We start from the raw sequence: 19,626 nt of genomic DNA on the forward strand, positions 1-19,626 counted from the left end.
ACAATTTATTGACAACAGTGTTTTTATTTATACCTACAAAAGAAAACAAGATGGTATCAAAAGGACAATTTACCAACTAAGAATAGTAACATAGCTCTTAGTATCCTGTGCCTCAACACCACAGATCTATGAATCTCTCAATTCAAGTCTTCATTAATACAACAGGAATGTGTTCAGAGACCAGCAGGTGTGTGAAACAAGATGCTGATCCCACACAAAGCTAGTAACTCTTCCATTGTTCAGAGAAATCCAAACAGTAAATTGCTTCAGGAAGTGGGAGGGGAGGAGACACCCAGCTCAGATTATCTGACACCCCCACAAACTTTTTACAGATTGAAAACAATGCAAACAATACTAGAGGCTAATGCTTTATCAACAAGGGCCCTCCAGCTGGTACATGGAGCAGAGCAGAGAGCACCAGGTGGGACAGGGGCAGCACATGCCACAGTGCATTCAGCGGTCTGGTTGACACTCTGGACCTCAGCTGACCTCAATGGCAACAAAGCACTGCAAGACTTGGCATTGATGTTTACACATGCACAAGTCACCCCCAAAAGTGAAAGCTGTAACGGACTATAACGCAGCTTTGGCCGTCCAGAGACCCTTTTTCAAGCCAGTCAGTGAGATGTCCTACTCCTACATCCCTCAAATGCATTTCTGCATTCTACTCCAAAAAAAAGCTCTACATTTGCTTGCAAGGGAGGCCAAAGACCTATCAGTCAGTGCCTGGATAAACAAAATATTTCTGGCTTTCACTTAACACAAGCAAAGGAACTTCCTGCCCATGCACTGGAAATATAAAATGGAAGCAGGGAACTGAGGTTCTGGAAGGAATCTCCCTTCTCCCTGTGAGCAACCTACCTGTGTACTGCACAAAAAAAAAAAAAAAAAAAAAGGAAAAAAAAAAAGCACATTCATCCCCCAAAATTTTACTCTGGGAAGAAATTAAATGTTAAAAGAAATAATTTCTGTATAAGCAAGCTCTTTTTCAGGGCTATAAGAAGTTCCACTCTGCTACAGAAGGAGTGGGCTGCCTTGTTCATCCATATGCAAGAACGCCAACAGAAAAAACCCACAAGCCCCCTGCACTCTCCTAATGCAAAGAGCATGCCTCAAACCAGGAGATGGATCCATCCTTTTGTCATCTTATCAGACCAAGAGCAGCCAACTCCTGTTATCATCTACTGTCTCTGAACCGTCTGGTATTAGAAATAACAAGTCAACAACATGCTTTACTAAAGGGGGAAACCCCCCTCACACCCACCTTAGCCTGTAAAATAAACAAGTTTTATTTACGTATGTACTAAAATTTCACTCTTCTCTAACATTTTCTAAAATACTACCTACCTGTAAGAGCTCAGCCCAAAGGGACCAGTGGAGCAGGGAAATGCACTCAAAAGCCAGAGAAAGCGATAGTCAGTGCAAGGTACAAGAGAAACAAAGCTTCAGAATCAAGATGCACTAACCAGCTCACTGCTTACCTCATGAAAAGGAGACCCCAGGCAATCTCCTCCTACGTTCCTCCCCCCGCCCTCCCCCAGCCCACCCTATTGAAACCTCTGAAATTTAAGTGTGGAAAACTCTGTCACATTTTATCGAGCGTAGCAGCACTCAGAACATTCCCCATGGCAAAAGGGAGTTTGTTTGTGAAGGACAGACAAACAAAATAACACTGTTCATTGTTTCAGTTCTGCATAATTTCTAGCTCTCAAGGAAAACTTCTTTCAATAAACCAAACAGAAATTTGAGAGCAGTAACCAATTTAATGATAATCAGGCTCCACGCATTTGCAATGCTGCAATTTAACAACTGTAGGGAAAGAACTTACTTAGCTGAACATTTCAGCAGTGGTACCCACAGCAACTGTGGGTAGATGGTTTTCAGGTAGTGAATGCACGACAGGTTTGGTCTCTGACACTAACCCCAAGCTCTGTACTGCAGGCTCTTACAGTAGCAGAAAACGGAGCTTCCAGAACTACAGAAATTGTCAATAATATATCCAAGGCTTTACTCTGAACACGACCCAGCTCAGACAAATGATAAGAGTTTTCCTATAGAAAATCACCTACAGTAAGACTACAAGTAGTACTAGTGAGCTATTAAAAAAAAAATAAGAATAGGAGAAGTGAGCATTTCTCCCTTGCATTTATATTTTAAATGAAGTGCTTTTTGGCTCCCCCAGAGTTTCCCATCTCTCTTTATAGTTCCTGAAATTAAGTTCATGTGTTACAGAATAGAAACTTCTTTCCCTCAAAAGCAAATTTTCCTACAAACCTTAGACATCAAGGTGATCCAGCTGGAGCCTATCTGCCTTATACCCTTTTCTTTTAGAAAAAATAAGATTTCCAAATTCCTCAACATGCAAGACAAAAATAATAAATTTTCCAGTCAACTATACATATATCTTAAAAAAAAAGAAAAAAAAAAGAAAAAAAAAAGAGAACAGGGTCATTAATGTGGGCTGGGGGCCATTTTTTATAGGCTCAAGGGATTTGGATAGTGAATTCTAAGTCTAACCTGCATGAGAGACATCACAATGGGAAAGAAGAGAAAGAAAAGGTTCCTTTAAATGTAAGAGGTCTACACTGGTCACCAGCAAGTGGTTTCATTTGCGGGAGGGGGGCGGGGGCGGGGGAGGGGGTGGGTACTGGTAGGTGGCAGTCTGTCCCATATAGCCCATCACGTTAGTGGCAGGGGGCTGTGGAAACTGTTGTGACATGAGCGGCTGTGGCTGCTGGCCCGAGCGCCCCACCATCCCTGCATACTGCTGTTGGGTAGTGCTCTGTGAGGTTCTCCCAGCCGTGGCAGCTGTGGTGCTGGCACCATAGCCACTAGCACTGTACTCTGCAGTGCCATAGCCACTCGTGCCATAGGCAGCTGCTCCATAGCTCCCTTGAGTGTAACCATACTGGCTCTGTGCTGCCCCAAAAGCAGAATTTGGGCTCCCGTAGGCACTGCCATAGGTCTTGTTGGCTCCGTTGGCAAAACTTTCACCACGCTCACGGTCTCTGAAGCCACCTGAGTCTCTGCGGCCCTCTTTCACTCCCCGGAGCCTCCTGTCACACTCCTCCTGGTACATCAGGTTAGGGTTGTTTACCGAACTGCTCGTTCGGTAACGAGAACGACCTCCTGGCGATGGATACATTAAGATTTAGTGCCATGAACAAGTCTTAAACAATGATCTCTGGTACACTTAGGCCACCCTTTCTCCCCCTTCTACATCTCCAATTTTGCTCCCAAGGAGTACCCTCTTCTGACTGAAATTTCTCTGCACAGCTGTGCACAGGCCTCCTTATTTTGTTCAAGATGTAAACATGAAGTTCAATAAGGGTTCTTTATGTATGTGCTTGGAGACAAAAAACCAGAAGACATTCAGGACTAATTTGGAAGTATAAGGAAACTTCTTATTCCTTCAAGGAATGGGAAGAAAAAGTGTGTCAGCTCCTGAAATTCAGTGTATTTCTTTACTGATTTCAATTTTGGACATGTACCTTGTTGCCTGTCTTTAGCAGGAGCCGTGAGGAAGTAACTACTTCAAGCAAAATCAGCTCCCTGATGACCTTATGAGAGAAAAAAATTCTACAGCTAAGGTAAAACAGGGACTGCCTCTCTCTTGGGACCAAAGTACTACTCTACATCAAGTGTTGGGACCTCAAATACAGAACAGCTTTATTACTACTGTGTTATCTCAGTCCTGTACTTAGTACTTCCCTACCCTCTTAACATTCCCTCCCTCAAAATGGGGAATGTATCCCCTGTGTAGCCCTTCTCCCTTGTGCCATTACCTCCACCACCACCTCCTCCTCCTCTGTGGTCCACAAGCTGCATCAGCTTTGGATTGATGGCTTGATTGGCTTCTTCCAAGACTTTGATAAGCTCCCTGGCCTGTTTCAGGTTTCCTGGTGTGAAGAAGGTGTAGGCAGTACCTTTGTTGGTACTACGCGCGGTACGGCCAATACGGTGCACGTAATCTTCGGAGCTGTTCGGATAGTCGTAGTTTATCACAAATTTAACATCTTCCACGTCTTGTGAAGTGCCCAGGAGCGAAGCACAGTGAAAGGGTGGGGTTGAGGAAAGGGGAGAAGAAGAGAGGACGTGCCAACGAAAGGTGGGGAGCACGAATGCAGGTGACAGTAATAAGAAAAAAAATTACAAAGTTAGTAATGGCACGGAGTAAATACAAGACAGACTCATCCCAAAAGAGTAGAAGACTAAAATTTAAGATCATCAGGAACAAAGGTCAGTGTCCTGAAAAAGAATGGCAATTTTAAAGCAGCTTTGCCCTGCACTCAAAGTCATCCTCCCCGGAATGCATTTCTCTGTCTTCTTCTGTCAAAGACGCTGATGTTTCTGAATAAGTTAACTGAATTTCATATTTCTTTTTAACACAATCTGTAAAGTGAAAATGTCACCATCAGACAGAGCAAACTGGGGTGGAGGAAGGGCAGAACTGCCACCATAAAGCTTTTACTCTGTTGGGAGAAGTCTAACAAAAAATAGCAGTAATGAGATCACTTACCTTCCGCTCGGCAACATGAAATAAAAGACAGTCTTAAAAATATTTACTTTTACAGCACTAATAAAATACAGTGAACTAACTCCCCTAACCTAAAGCTTTAGGCATTCAAATTACATTAGTTAGATTCAGTCAACTCATTAAAAATTATTCAGACCTGAAGTATCGTAACTCAGCTTGCAGTTATCACCAGAACGCATTGCACTAACATTTCTGTGCTGCTCTGTCCAATTCTGGCAAGCTTGCACAATTTGGATAATCAGAATTACGTAAGCAATTCCCTACTTCCAGTTCAGATGGAAGCAGGAAATAAAATTATCAAAATGGCTTTGTACGCAAAACAGTTTTAAAATTTATGGGTTCCAAATTTTAAGTTCTAAGACAAGACTTTGTAAACTTATGTGACAGAAACCAAGTAAATGTTAGTGCAGTGCTTCAGTGAAAGCACCTTAAGTACCAAAAGCACCTATTTGCTATATTATACAGTATTTTCAAATGCACCATCCTACAGTAAGAGTCCTAACAGCTCGTAAAAAAAAAAAATTTAAAATCTGCATTTTAACAAGAATATTCTGAAAATATCCAAGATAAAACACAGATTTTTGTGATTTCCTTTCCTCTTTTTGTTTTGTTTTAAAGAGAGAAACATTCTCTGTTTGTTACCAGACCGATGCACACTCCCTCCTCCTGTGGGAAACCGCTGCAGCCGATCCCGTCTCTTTGCCTTTTATTTTTGGCGGCCTCCTTTCGAAAACTCCGCCCTCTGACACGGGACCACTGGAGCGCGGGGAGCATGCATCAAGGGTCCGTGGCAGCGAGAAGTCCCCACACACGCTCGCTCTGTGAGCTGGCTTAGACGCTTCTCTGTAGCCCCTTTTGGTTGGGAAGCGCCAGAGAACCTGGACTCAGGTAAAACTTTCAGGTCCTCCAACGCTTTTTGTCCCCTATTTGGGGCTCTTAGGGGCAATTGTCAAAAAAATGAAGATACAAAAATTACATCCAAAGGGTCAGACTGCATCTATTGCCCAGACTGCATAAATTTCAAAGAGGTTGTAGGAAAAATAAAAACATTGTGGGTTGTTGTGACAAGAGGGGGACTTTATGTCTGTTTCTTATTACAGCAAAGGGGGGGCTCCTCAGTCTTTGCTGACTCCAAAGTCCTGAATCACACCAAAAAAAGGGAGTGAGAAGGCAGGTTTCACAGGGGGCTGCGCGAGTCTCCAGCTAGGGTCCTTGATGCAACAGTTTTATTAAAAAGGGAAAGTGGAGAATAGAGAGGAGAACGTGTGACAGATTGCATCTTCACAGCCAGGGTGTAGCTAGACTGACAAGCTCCAGGCTACATGGTCCTCAGCCAGTCCCGTTTTGCACATCCAGTAGCAAGTGACTTGAATTACCAGAGAGGATACAAGGATGTGCTTTCCTGTCAGAAAGCACAAGGAACTGTAGCTACCAATGCAGACAGAACTGACTTGACTGGGGAGGAGCAGAAAGAATGGGACGGCAGGAAGAGGAAGATGCAAGGGTGTTTTCCAGACTAGAAAGTGGTCCTGGTAGAGCACGCAGCTTGCTGAAGACCAGAGCGTGCACAAGACTCAGCTTCTCCAGTCTAGCGTGCTCCAAAGTGTTTGTGCACACTTGCAATCCTCCTGCACTTTTAGAAAATAATGTAGCAGGATTAGGAATGGAGACTGTAAATCATTTTTGAGAGCTACCTGGGAAACATTCCCTTTGTCAGACCATCAGAACACGCTAAGACACAGTCTCCAGTTATTAAACGGGACAGATATAAACTAGCAAACATGCTAGTCTACAGAGCTGTTTAGACCATCATTGTAGATGTATCCCCACCCCTGCACTGAGAATTATCTGCAGCTGATATCAAAGCTTCTGTTAAACAAAACAAAACAAATAAAATTCAGTGTTTTTAGTTTAATAGACTGAACAAAAAAAAAAAAAAAAAAAAAAGTAAAAAAAAAAAAAAATCAGTGCAGAGAGAGGACCTCACTCCAGGGAATTATCACAAAGAAATTACGGGACTCAGAACTTACCTGCAAGAAGCTTTTTTGAAACCAATGTTCCATTAGGAAGAGGGAAAGCCCTGGTGACTCAGCCAAAAGGCGCGCGCCCCTGTTTTATGTTATTTAGGTAGAAGCCTTCACTTTCCAGGATCTTGGAGGAAGTCGTCCAGAAGTTTGCCAGTTAAGTGACTTACTTTAAGCAGCAAACTCAGGGCCCCAAAACAAGTAGAGATGTTGTTCAGTAACAAGAAACAGACTCTGATACCTTTCCCCCTTAGCTTGGGTGAAGTGGACGATGGGAAGGGAGGAGACTGTTTTCTGAAGTGTTATCCAATTGAGTAGTTTTGGGGGAGAGTGTTGGTTTTTGTTGATTTTTTTTTTGAGGGGGTTGAGGCTGTTTTAAATGTCTAGGCAAGATGCACAAAGAAGCTACCAGCACATAGCAAGCCTGTTTAAAAAATGCTGCTAGAGAAAGCAGCTCTCTTTCATATAAACTGGTTTCAGGCCTCAGTCCCTTCTCCCAACAGGCCCAAGCTCTAACTGCACAGGTCCAGACATGACCCTAGAGGGCAGAGACTGAAGTCCATATAATCACTTCCTGAGGAAGTGCTGGACATTTTTTGAGGGGGGAGGGGAAGGAGGGGTGAAGGTTGTGTGAACAAAGGCTGCCAAGTCTGTTAATGGTCTGCCTGTATTAAAGTGACCATATGATGCACAGCACAGCCGCCCTTTCAGCATACAAAGAGAGCTCAGGTAACTGAGGCTTTTAACAAACTAGATTCTCTGAGTTAAATCTCCACCCATTTGCAGTCATTTTGTCTAGAATTTACTACAATGAGACACTGACTCTCAAGTAGTTTATCGTCTACCACACTCAGGGTGGGCAGAGTATTCAACATCTGTTATTAAACTCAGAGCACTTCAGCAGCCATCCTCCTCTTCTAGGGTGGGTAGATGCATAAGGACTGTGCTCAGCACATGGTGTTTCACAATATGCTTATTACACAAATATGCTTATTACAAAAGGGGGCACAACTGATGCATCCAGACAGATCATTTTCATGCCACCAGAACACAGCTGTGCGATTTTGATTCAATTACACATCTGGGTAACAAGATGTTACTGGCCATATATCATCTCAGTGGTCCTACCTAGAAGGAACACAGAGGAGGAGGGAAGGTTACATGTCAAGAGCAAAGATCTGGAGCAGTGCTTTCTCAGATGTGAATACATCTGCAGGGTAAACATGCGTGTACTGGGGTTGGTATGTTCAAATCTGTGGTGTGCCATACGGGGAGAATATTCGCTATTTGCTGTCGAAATGCTCTCCCACAGCTTCCTACTTGAACTTTATCTGACACGCTCTGAACTGAGAGCAATCCATCCCTAGCATCCAGCAACAAAAGCTGGATTTGGGGAAGAAGTGAGTGTGGTGGAAGGGTTGGGTTGCATAATTGGACGTCTCTTCTCCCTCTTGGCGATCGATTGGTCATGCCTAGGCCTTGCTGCAGACCAAAGCCTGTTCATTAGGAGCAGGAAGAGACTTTGAATATGAAAGAAAAAAAAAAGATTAATGTTAAAAAACGTATTTCACATGTGGGGGAAAATCACGCTTTGATTTTTTTTTTTTTTTTAAGAAACGTTTTTCAGTCCAAAGAAGAAAAATATGCAGCAGTAGGCAAGAGTGGTCTATGTGTACAAACCTAGCCCACGAGATGCAACGTCGGTAGCAATGAGGATAGGAGCCTTTCCAGAACGAAACTCTGCAAAACAAAGCATGCTATGAAATAAGATTTTCCAAAATGATAAAGTTACCTGAATTTGATTTACATTAAATGCTCATTTTCCAGAAGACAGATAAGGTGGATCAATTCCAGAAACACCCACAAGTCAGGACATAATGCCTCACCAATTTTTCAAAATCCAGCTGTGTTAAGAAATTTTCCCACTTGTTTATCAAAACAAACAAAAAAAAAAGGAACAAGTACTGAAATTAAGAGCATAAAGGTAAGAGAAGTCCTTTCACAGGTGTCTATTTGGTCTAGAGATAAAAACCAAAACAAACCAAACCAATTAAAAAACCAAAAAACCCCAAACAAACAAACAAACAAAAAACCACCAAAATTAAAAAAAAAAAAACAACCCACAAAACAAAACAAATCCAGACCAGAGAAAAACATGTCTAGGTAAATTAAGTACAGCAGCCCAAGTTATTCTCCTGTCAGTGACGGACTCACCATTAAGCACCCAATCTCTTTCTGGCTGACTCTTGTCTCCATGGATACACATAGCTGGCCAACTGCCAAACAGAGATGTACATTAGTATAGATAGAAAGTACAGACATTAAAGGAAACAGGAAGCTTTATTGGCATTTTGTTTAAAAGGGAAAAACTGTAAGATTTGAGAAATATTTTGTTCTCTGGCCTCTAGCCACCCAGCATGTGTACTGTAAACCCACTACCTACATAAACAACCATTTAAACAAAATCACATTTGCTGTATTGACACAGTCTCCATCAGCATATCAGGCTTCTGATACACTAAAAAAGCTGCACCACTTAGAAACACTCTCTCTTGTACTAATGCTTTGATGAAGTGGAATCTTTTCAGAAACAATGACTAAATTCAGCCCAGAAAATAATGGGTAAGTTGCTCCCAAAAAGAGCATCACAAACATTTAAATCTTACTGCTTTTGATTACAATTTTTGTTTCCCACTAGGAAAAAAGTGGAGGAAGGGGAGAAGCTAATCACCCATCTCTGCGCATCCTTCGAGTGAGATCATCACATCGCCTCTTTGTCTCCACAAAGATGATAGTCTTGTTTTCCTTCTCTGCCATGATTTCTTCCATCAGCTGTATCAGTCTAAAACAGACATGAGAGCCAAGATGTTCAGCCACACATACCAGAATATAGGATCTCTCTCCCAAGACACATTGAGGACACACACAACACACATCTGTATAAGTTAGTATCACACAGAATTTCTGCTGGTTTACAGAGTATGGTCAAAATATACACAAGAAAATAGTTAATAACAGGACTGACTTACTTTGTAACACTCAAAGGTTAAATAGTAGTACAAGTAACTTAACTATTTAGAATTCCTAGAAGGCTCACAAAGCATTTCAGACTTTGAAGGACAACCAAAGAAAGCAAAATGGTGGGAACACCAGCTTACTTATGGTCTTTCTCGCTCTCCATGCACACATCCACTATCTGCAGGATATTGTGGTTGGCACTCAGTTCCAAGTTTCCCACATTGATCTGAACATAGTCCTGCAGGAAGTCCTCAGCAAGTTGGCGCACTTCTTTAGGCCAGGTGGCACTCCACATCAGAGTCTGGCGGTCAGGCTAAGGAAAAGGGAAAACAGATCTGTTTATAGTACTACATTTCAAACAGCAAAACAAAGGAGACTGTCCTTCTAAAAGGATCACGCACTCTTATCTGGTCAACAATTTTACGAATTTGTGGCTCAAATCCCATGTCCAACATTCTGTCAGCTTCATCCAGCACTAGATATGTACAGCGACGAAGGTTGGTCTTCCCAGCCTCAAGGAAGTCAATCAAGCGACCTGGTGTAGCAATGCAGATCTCCACACCTTCAGAAGAGAATAAGGAAAAAGAGTAAGGCTCTTCATTTGAATGTCAACTGGTATTTTTAGTCAGAATGAATCACCTTCCAAAGCAAAATTGTTTTAAAAAAAAAGCACCACCCTCATTCGTACCCAAGACTGAGTCACTTCAGTAGAAGCCCTAGTTCTGTTTAATATGTTTTCCATTCCGAAATTACTGTTACAGTGCCATTAGAATAATAAATGCAGTACAGAAATGAAAAGGTTACTACCAGAGAACACCTGTGAAGAGCCGTCCAAAAATCAGAAACAAAGTAAGCTTCTACTCAAGCCTGAACCACCTTCATCCAGATTTACACAGTCTAGAGAGGTGTCATTTTCAAACTCGAAGTGCTCTTCTTGCTGTATGGGTCAAATTATCTTCACTTTTTTTTTTAATATATAAAGGCAAAGCATGGACTTTACTACTGAGCAATTATGCACCAACAGTGAGAGACAGCCGTCTTACCAACATTTGTGGGGTAAGAAGAGTTCAAATATTGCTAACTAACACCAGGTTGGGTGATTTACACACTCCTTAAAAGAAAGACCTGGTTTCCACCAATTCCCAAATTTTACAGGTGAGTATTCCAGTGTCACTGAAATGTCCACAGAAGGTTAAGTTTCAGGAAGAAGTGGCATGAAAAGGACTTTCTTCTTAAGTAGAATATCTATTTTACAGCACTCCAGAAAGGTGTGCAAAAACCCAGCACACTGATCCTCCCAAGGACTCTTCATGAAACCTTGGACTCTGCCACTGAAGATGCTGGGCTTGAGCTGGAAAGCAACTCTTTTCTTGAATAGTGATATGCCACAGACTTCCACCACACATGCTTTTCTCCCACTACTGCAGTTTGCAATAAGGACCCTGTGAACTGCAGTGGTAAGCCAAATTTTCTGATTTCTTGAATAGATCTGTTTGTGTATCTGCCTTATAACAATTCTTCCATCTTTTCACATAACTCCATTACATTTTATATCTGGTGAAGATGAAAGCCATCAGCACATTGCTGAATTGAAATTAAAGATCACTAAAGCACTACCATATTAGAGTGGTTGCTTACAGGGTACATAGTGCTTAGTGCTTAAGAACAATTTAAAAAAAACAAACAACAAAAACTACAAACAAAACCTGTGACCAAAGCAAAACCACTCACTGCTGTCCAAAGAAGCATCTATATATTCAGAAACAAAATTTGATTATTTGAATGAATATAGGCAGAAAACTTGAAATCTGCGTTAAGAAAAATCTTTCCTTAAACACGCTGGTATTGCATTTCCTTAAAATAACCTGTTTTCTTTCTGTGAAGTTTTCTTTTTCCCTTTCTATACCCTGATGATCTTCACAAGTAGAATGTTCAAAGAACAAACAAAAAGAAAGTCACTATACAGCAAATAGAACTACCTCATGAACTATCACTGCAACTGGAAAATGAGGCACTCATTCACTCTCACCCATTTCCAGACAGGTTTTGAGAAGTTTTATTTTTACAGAGATTTTACAATACCACTTCCTCCAGAAACTGCAAGCACCCATTTAAAAATTACCTCTTTCTAAATCTCTGATCTGGGGGCCTTTGGGTGCTCCTCCATATATGCAGGTACTCTTCAGCCTTGAACATTTGCCATAATCATCAGCCACCTGCTGCACTTGCTGGGCCAACTCTCTAGTAGGTGCCAGAACCAGACACTGCAAAAGGAAATGATTCAGGAAGAGTCAAGCTGCATCCACATCCCTAACATAAAACCATAAGCAAAGTTGGACCATCTGCTCTTTATTAGTTAAAACATTTAAACATCTTTAGACTACATCAGCATTTGCACAGAATTTCAACTGAGTGGGATGTTCACATTGTGATAGTAAAAATTCCTATTCTGATAGGAACAGCATAGGAAAAACTACTATTCTAATACATCAATTAAATAAAGCACCACCTCATTAACAATGTCATGCCACACATACAAAAAGGAAGAGAATCATACAAGCACTTACAATTGGGCCATCCCCTCTCTCCAAATATGGCTGGTGGTTGATGTGAACAATTGCAGGCAACAAGTACTAAAACAGAAGAAAACAGTATTTTCTTGTGATTCTGCAAAACTAAATACCTGCATTTATCAAGCAGAACAGAAGATTTTCAGAGCTGTTGACCAACTGCATCCACTTCGGCATGAGCACAAAAATTGGCTGCTCAGCACCTCTGAAAGGAAGGCTCACTTAAACTGGGAGTGTAAGTTAGCAGAATTGAGTAATCATTATCTTAGCCAATATTTTTCATAAAGGATAAAAAAACTTTTTAACGCTGCAGTTAAAGCTAATGTCTATGCTTAAATTCAACCATTTTTTATTTTAACCTGTGTAGTTTATAAAACAAGTGTGCTAAAGAGAACATCCTGTTTTTCAAATCATAATGTAAGCATAGACCAAAGAGAACTAAGCATCCAAACAGGAAGATGCATAAAACACACACCTGTGAATACAACAGGCTTGTAGCTGAGCTGAAACTCAAGTGTCCCCCATAATGCAACACAAGAAGCTTTAAAAATGTAATCATCCCGTTGCTAGTACTGGGAAGCCCAAAAGCTAACTGATAGGTAATTTCTACTAGGTAAGCAGGAAAGCTAGCTGAAGAAATAAAAGGGAAAGATACGCACTGCTAATGTCTTCCCAGAGCCGGTCTGTGCAATGCCCACCATGTCACGGCCACTGAGGGCTAGCGGAAAGCCTTGGCACTGGATCGGAGTGGGCTCTGTGAAGTTCTGGTCCATCAAGGCATCCATCACATACTCTTCAGAATTCAAGAAAAGAATAAACTTTATAAAGGATAACTGAGGCTTTGGAGAACCTTTTAGAGAACAGAATCAGTAACTGTTTAGGTATTTTCTGAGCAATCTTCATGATGTTAAAGATGGCAAAAGTACTTACGTGGAAAGCTACACTGGTGGAAGGCAAACACCGGCTTGGGGCAGCCCTCCATCCCCCGAATTGTTATCTCCTTCTTCCTGCGCAACTCTTCAACTTCATACTATTTATGAAAAAAGAAAAAAAAAGTCAGATATCAGCAGGGACTTAAGTGCATGTTTCTAACTACTATCTTCTCACCTCTGGATAACAGCTTTGTTAGAGAACTAAATTCAAACAGAGATCTAGAAAAGACTGCTTTCCTAAAGACTTCAAGTCTGAGTTATTGTACTCAGACTTTTTTTTGATTCTCTGATATTCAGAGGTATGAGCTCTCTACATAGCCTAGAAGGACAAATGTCAATCTCTTCTTACAACCAACCCTTCTAAATGAAAGGTACGTTAAAAGAATATTTTTAGGAATTGCATTTTTTCCAGAAGCCAGAAATGACCAACAGCTTTAGAAATTATTAGAAACAGAGGATAAGAAATATGCTTTGTGTGACAGTGCTAAGAATTAATCAAACTAAGTAAGTCCTAATATACCATGAGCAGAAGGCCAGGCAGTCCTTCTCCTTCAATTAACACATTCCAGAGGCAGATAAATACTTAGTCTGAGTTCTTGCTGGAAGACTTGCAACTCAAATGTTGCTTGGAATGTTTCAGATAATGAAAGAAGCTCTGACAACATCATAATGATACCCTAGAACCTCACCATTCTTATAAGGAACTTCTTGTAATATTTCTGAAATGTGCAGACAAGCACAATTTCAGGATTAGAAAAAGTGTTTTATTTTTGTCTAGGTTATCTTGCAAGTCCAATTGCCCTTTGCAACCTTCTTCTGACAATTCATGACCTTACTGTGATGCTTATTAGAAATCATTAGAGACACAAGAATACCAAATATGTACTTTATCCAAAGCAATAGATTCAGTATTTCTGAGAATCCCTTGAGCTTGAATTAAAAGGCAAAAAAAGAAAATAACTTCTGGGGAAAACATGAAAATCCTTTTAGCTGGCTAAGCCAAAGGCAGCTACAGCAGCTGATGCAAACCATGGTTCAGTAGCTCAAGTTGTGGTATCTTCAGGAAGTTAATACCCCTTTCCATTTCTTTATGCCATATACATTTTTCACACAAGGATTTTTAAGTCTATGCAGTCAGATAATGATATTTTGTTTGTTTGTTGCTGCATGTTAAGAACAAAATCTTTAATTTCTAATTATAAAAATACATTGCATAGAGAGTAGAAGACTAGACTTATCTACAGAGTGAACACAGAGTACTGCACCTGGCTTTGAGCCCCCTGTGTGAGAAGGACATGGTTTTAACAGGGCACGTCCAATTCTGGGGGAAAGCTGGAGGCTACACTACAGACCATATGAAGACATACTGGGAGCACTGGATTTGTTTAGCTTGGGAAAGACTGGGCTAACAGTGACCTTTAACTGCTACTTTAACTACTTGATGGGTCACTAGAGGAAAGATGTTCAAAATCCCAGGAGAAACATTAAGCCCTGAGACAGCCACCCAGAGAGGATATAAATTCTCCTCATCTCTGGGGATATTCAAACTCAAAAGGACAAAGGCACTAAGCAACCTGCTCTAGTTCTACCATCAGTGCTGCTCTAAGCAGAGGATTAGACTAGAGATGCCCCCAAGGCCTCCTTCAGCTCAAATTACCCTTATTACAAAATATTACTTTCAAACCTTTTTCGTGTATTTTTGTCACTTTTAGTTCATTATCTTACATTTTTCCAGGGCTTCTCCAGGACTGTAATTCTCTAAGTTTTATCTCCACTGACAAATCACCAGACCAGACAAGTATTATAAAAAAGATGCATTACAAATGACAAAACATAAACTATCTCATATAAAAGGAACCAAGAAAAGAAGCATATCTTTTGCTAATGTTAAGTAGCAAAGGCAACTAGAACCAGTATCCAGCAGAGTACACACACCACACAAGCTTAATGAAGAGTCACCTCTACTTTACATGCTGTCCCAGACTTCCTAGGACAAGTTTTTCAGCTTGTGACATTTTCTGCTGTAGACAACATAGCACTTACTGGAGTAAGCCTGGCCACTTCCGGATGTTCCACATAAAAATTCTTCTCAAACTTGGGCAGTTCATTCAAATCCCATTTTTTCTTACGCAAACGTTCCCCTGGATTACCAAATTTCTTTGGAGGGAGAGGACCTCCACGACTTGCTCCAAACCTGTGAATGTGAATGTTAGTTACTTAAGAAAAAAATACTACCAGTACTTAAAAACTATTCTAGAATTATTCTGGAATTTTCTTAACCATTTGTGTTTTCCCCAAGCTGACATATGAGCACAATATTCCAGCAAGTCACCTCCCTCCAATCAGTACGATGGTGTAAAACTTCTTGAAATAACAAACCTGCTTTGGGTTGGTTCTGAACATAAAACCATGTTATTGAAAATCACCCCTGTAAAGCTCCTGCCTCTAGGACATGGCTGCTGTACACCCATAGCATTTGTCTTGAAACTGACAGTGCAGTTCCAACACGGTTACATAAAAGGGATGAGAAAAATCTCTCCTTGCAAATTCCTTCTCTGTCTCTCAAGGTTAGTTTTACACTAGACAGCTACTTCACTATCTCCCCCTCCATATCTTCTCTCCCTTCCTATCAAGAAGTATGCCTCAAATGAAAAACAGCAGACTGAAAAACAGAAAGTAAACAAGCCCAGCCAAGCCTGCAAGTCCATCTGTAATTCTGTAATCAACATTTTAAAAAAACTCTTATTTTTAAAACACAGCCTAACAGGAAAAAAACTGCAAAAACAACCTGGGAAAAATCATATGCTCTCTGAAATGCATTGTGATGAAGACTGAAGAGAGTAAGAAGCTCATGTTCACAAAAAAAATTCTGTTCTAGCAGAACAATTCAAAAGTAATTGCTCTACCTATCTACATTTTCTTTATCCAGTTAATTATATATACATTTCAGAAGGTAAGAACTAACTGTAATGACTGGCTAATGAAACAGTCAAAACATGAGCTTCTGGTATGTTTATTTACTGTAAATATCATGAATTGCACTTTAAAATAACACACCCCCAAAAAAAGTTACCGCACTTTCATCAATATCCTACAAACACAGCAGAAAGAACTTTTCAAAATGCTATCAAGTCCATTTTTGTCCTAAAGGTACAGCTTTATGCAAAAACATGAATTCATGAGATATGCCCATTTCAAACAACTTTTAGACAGCAAAATCAAAGTGTCTGCACCCTACCCAGGTAGTCCACTAGTAAACAAAAAACTGGTAATGAAAAAAACTGAAAGCAACAAAAATCTCTAAGCAACATTGTTATGGAGTAACCTGTGGAGGAAATAAGGGGTAGAAGAGTTACCAAAAAATAAACAACAGCTGAAAAAAAGTTCTGAATTATCTTAAGTACAACACTACCTGCTCAAACATTAAGTACATTTCTTCTTTAAATCACTTCCCAATGGAAACTATAAATTATAGTGACTAAGAGACCAAAGAAACAGAACTCAAATCAAAATTTTAACAGGAAGACGTAGTAAAATTGTTGGAAAGGCCAAGTATATGGTAGATATAATTGAACTTAAAACCTGCTAAGTTAGTTTTAAAAAGTCTGCTGTGATGCAACTGTGCATTAGGCTTCTTCCCTTTCCTATAAATATCCCTTATTTTCTCATCTGTGTGTCTATCAGATCCTCCAGAGAGCTTGCAGAGTCATCAAGTTTTCTCTAATGAAAAAGACTGTGAAACACAACTTCAAAAATGCACTTAAGCATTATGCTTCCTTTCAGGACAAAGGAAAAAAAAAGGCACAGACTTTCACTTACAGGGACATTCACCTTTAGTGATGATGCTTGTAACCTATCATGCTAAACTGAGGTCAAAATGTCTAAAATGAGAGTACCCAAGCAGTTCCTACAAAACCCATAACCTCACTAAAGTCCACCAGAGGTCCAAAGGGTTGATGAATTCCCTTAGAAAAGGAAACACAGGACAGGGCTGCCTGAAAGGCTGGACACTGCAACAGCTGGCACTGTGAATACCTGCCCCAAAGCTATCCAGAGGGAGAAAATGACATCTACTACACAGAAGGCACATGGTTTCAGTTCTCCACTCTTACACACGACCTGCCTGGACACTGACCTGACAGGAAGGAGCCCTACAGCAGCCCTTGAATGCTGCTGCCTCTGTGGGGGTACTCAACTGGCAGTAACTGACACTTCACATTCTGACTCCAAGTAAAATGAGATTCCAACTCCAATTAAACTGGCTTACATCTATTATTTCCCTGGTTTGCCAAGAGCCTTCTTTTCAAAGGTAAATTCAGGCTGGCTCAAAATATTCTTCCCTAATATTACTGGTGCCATCACTTCTGGGACAGAACTGAGTAAATCTGATACATTCCAGAGCAAAACATAACAATTTTCCATCCTAAGAAGTCACCTACAGCTCGTTCCTGACAGAGAAAACTAGAACCCTTTTATGTGATTAGACTACAAAAGAAGTGGTGATAAAGTTTCAATAGGTGCTGAAGCAGCACACTGGGTGGCCCAATATTTTATACAGGTTATTTATGAAGTAAGATAGTTGTTAGTGGTTACAAATATTTTCACACCTTAAAAGGATGTATGTAGGAAATTGAATGCACTAAAGCTTCCAGGGTAATGTGCAAAAAAAAAAAAAATCATGCAAATGTCCACAAACTTCACAAAGAAGCATGTGGGCACTTTTTTTACTTATCAAAAGCCCTGATCTAAAAGAGAAGCATCCACTATAATTAAAGACTTTACAGAAAATGAAATAACACTAATTTTAAGGCACATCAAGTGTTGCCGCAACGCTTTGGCCGGTGCTCTTTTAAGTAACTCTATATAAATCTGCATGCTCAAACTCACTCACTAAACTCCAAAACCAGCTGTGGTCTGACCTATCTCAGACTTGCCAAAGTGCTTACTCCAATGTCCTTGTGTTAAACTGAGCTGGAAATCTCTTAACAGAAAAACACCAGAACCCTCCTCTCTGTGAAAAAAAAAATGAAAGTATCTTTTAATTTCAGAATGTTAAATGTGGGTGTAAGATAAAGCAATGACACAACTATCTCCCTCCATAAACAAGAAACTGAATGTCAAAGTGCATGGCAATGTATAGCAAAATATTCTTTAATGTCCCAATGGAGAGAAGACTCATTAATGGAGATCTAGCTTACCATATAACAGAAGTCACACTATGTTTTTTGCTAATCCTTGAGAGCTACTCATGATCTGAAAATGCTACTCTCAGAAATTAAGTTTTAACTTTCTCTTTAAAAAGGCCTGGCACAAAAGCCTTATCACTTTCAACGCTTAAAAACCTCGAGCCTCAATCTAGTCACGCAGTATAACACCACTGTATTTACTGCTGTCATTGTCGAAAGAAAAAAATCACATCAAACCAAACCTGCAAAAGCCTTTTGCAAGCCAAACCTCCTTTAAATAACACATTCAAGAGTAAATAACACATTCAAGAGTATCAAGCACTAGGCCTTGACAGAACCAGACTAACAATTTCTGTAGCACTACGCAAGCTTGGCAAGTGTGGTCCAGCACCACGGTTCACTGCTCACCCTCCCGAGTGCCCAAGTCCCCCGCAAGGCAGCGTTTCCAATCCCATTTCCTATCACGGTAAGCCTGGGAGCGCAGCTGAGAGAGATATTCCCCCCACTGCCATCTTTCCAGTAAGTCCAGAAGGAGCAATGACAACCAGAAGGACAGACAGGAGGACAACGAGCCCTGCCAGGGCCACCGACACCTCCGTGGCTTGCAGGGGGGAGGGTGCCACGAGTCTCGCGGGGTAAATAAAGAGGCTGGCAGAAAATAATTAAGGGGGCAGGGTGGATGCAGGCCTTAAAATTTCACGCAAGGCTCAGAATTAGTTACACATGAACGGTGCAAAAGCTAAACTAAAAAAATTTTTAAAACCCCACAAAACACCCAAAACCCACCACCCCGCCTTGGGAACCGATAAGCCTCCAACTACCCCCGCCCCCACACGAGAATCTATGGGGGGAAATCTCCACAGATGGGACTTTGGCTGCCCCAGTACCGCCACTCCAACACACGCCCCCCAACCCCGCGGCCTTCCCCCGCCCCCAACGCAAGCGTTCGGCTTCCCCACCGCCCCCCGCCGCGCAGAACCCCCCCTCCCCCTTACCCGCCGCGGTCTCGGTCGCGGCCCCGGTCCCCGAAGCCTCTCATCGCCCCCGGAGGGGTGGGTGAGAGGCAGCGGAACGCCGGCCGTGGGGACGGCGAGGGGCTGGGGGTACGGGGAGAGGGTCCAGCCAGGGGCGGCTGCGCCTCGGAGGCCTCGCTTTGCGCCACCTCGCCTCTTTGCTGTGACACAAAAGGAGAAGAGGTGGTCAGTGGGTCCGAGACCCGCTGGGCGTCAGCGGCCGGAACGGCGGGGCTCTCGGTCGGCTCCAGGGCCCGGGTAGTGTAGAGACACCAGCGTCTTCTTCCTCCGTGCTCCCGGCACAAAATGGCCGCCACCGCCCCGGCCCGCTCCGCTTACGTTACGG

General features: G+C 41.5%; 1 protein-coding gene across 3 annotated transcripts; it reads right to left on the minus strand.

The window, feature by feature from the left end:
• Positions 1-4: 4 nt before the first annotated feature.
• Positions 5-19,613, minus strand: DDX17 (DEAD-box helicase 17). 3 transcript variants are annotated; one of them, XM_058805282.1, is made up of 13 exons: positions 19,263-19,613; positions 15,125-15,275; positions 13,080-13,179; positions 12,809-12,942; positions 12,147-12,212; positions 11,702-11,843; positions 9,981-10,141; positions 9,720-9,892; positions 9,293-9,403; positions 8,776-8,837; positions 8,242-8,301; positions 3,786-4,025; positions 5-3,129 (listed from the first exon to the last, which is right to left on the minus strand). In XM_058805282.1, exons 1-13 carry the CDS (start codon positions 19,304-19,306, stop codon positions 2,606-2,608), a joined length of 1,968 nt encoding a protein of 655 aa, XP_058661265.1. In that variant the 5' UTR covers positions 19,307-19,613; the 3' UTR covers positions 5-2,605. The 3 variants fall into 3 exon arrangements, with proteins under 3 accessions (XP_058661265.1, XP_058661264.1, XP_058661262.1); XM_058805281.1 differs by lacking the exon at positions 19,263-19,613 and adding an exon at positions 18,676-18,768; XM_058805279.1 differs by lacking the exon at positions 19,263-19,613 and adding an exon at positions 15,461-15,660.
• Positions 19,614-19,626: the final 13 nt, after the last annotated feature.

Source organism: Ammospiza caudacuta, chromosome 5 (assembly GCF_027887145.1).
Source record: "Ammospiza caudacuta isolate bAmmCau1 chromosome 5, bAmmCau1.pri, whole genome shotgun sequence".
Taxonomy (NCBI): Eukaryota; Metazoa; Chordata; class Aves; order Passeriformes; family Passerellidae; genus Ammospiza; species Ammospiza caudacuta.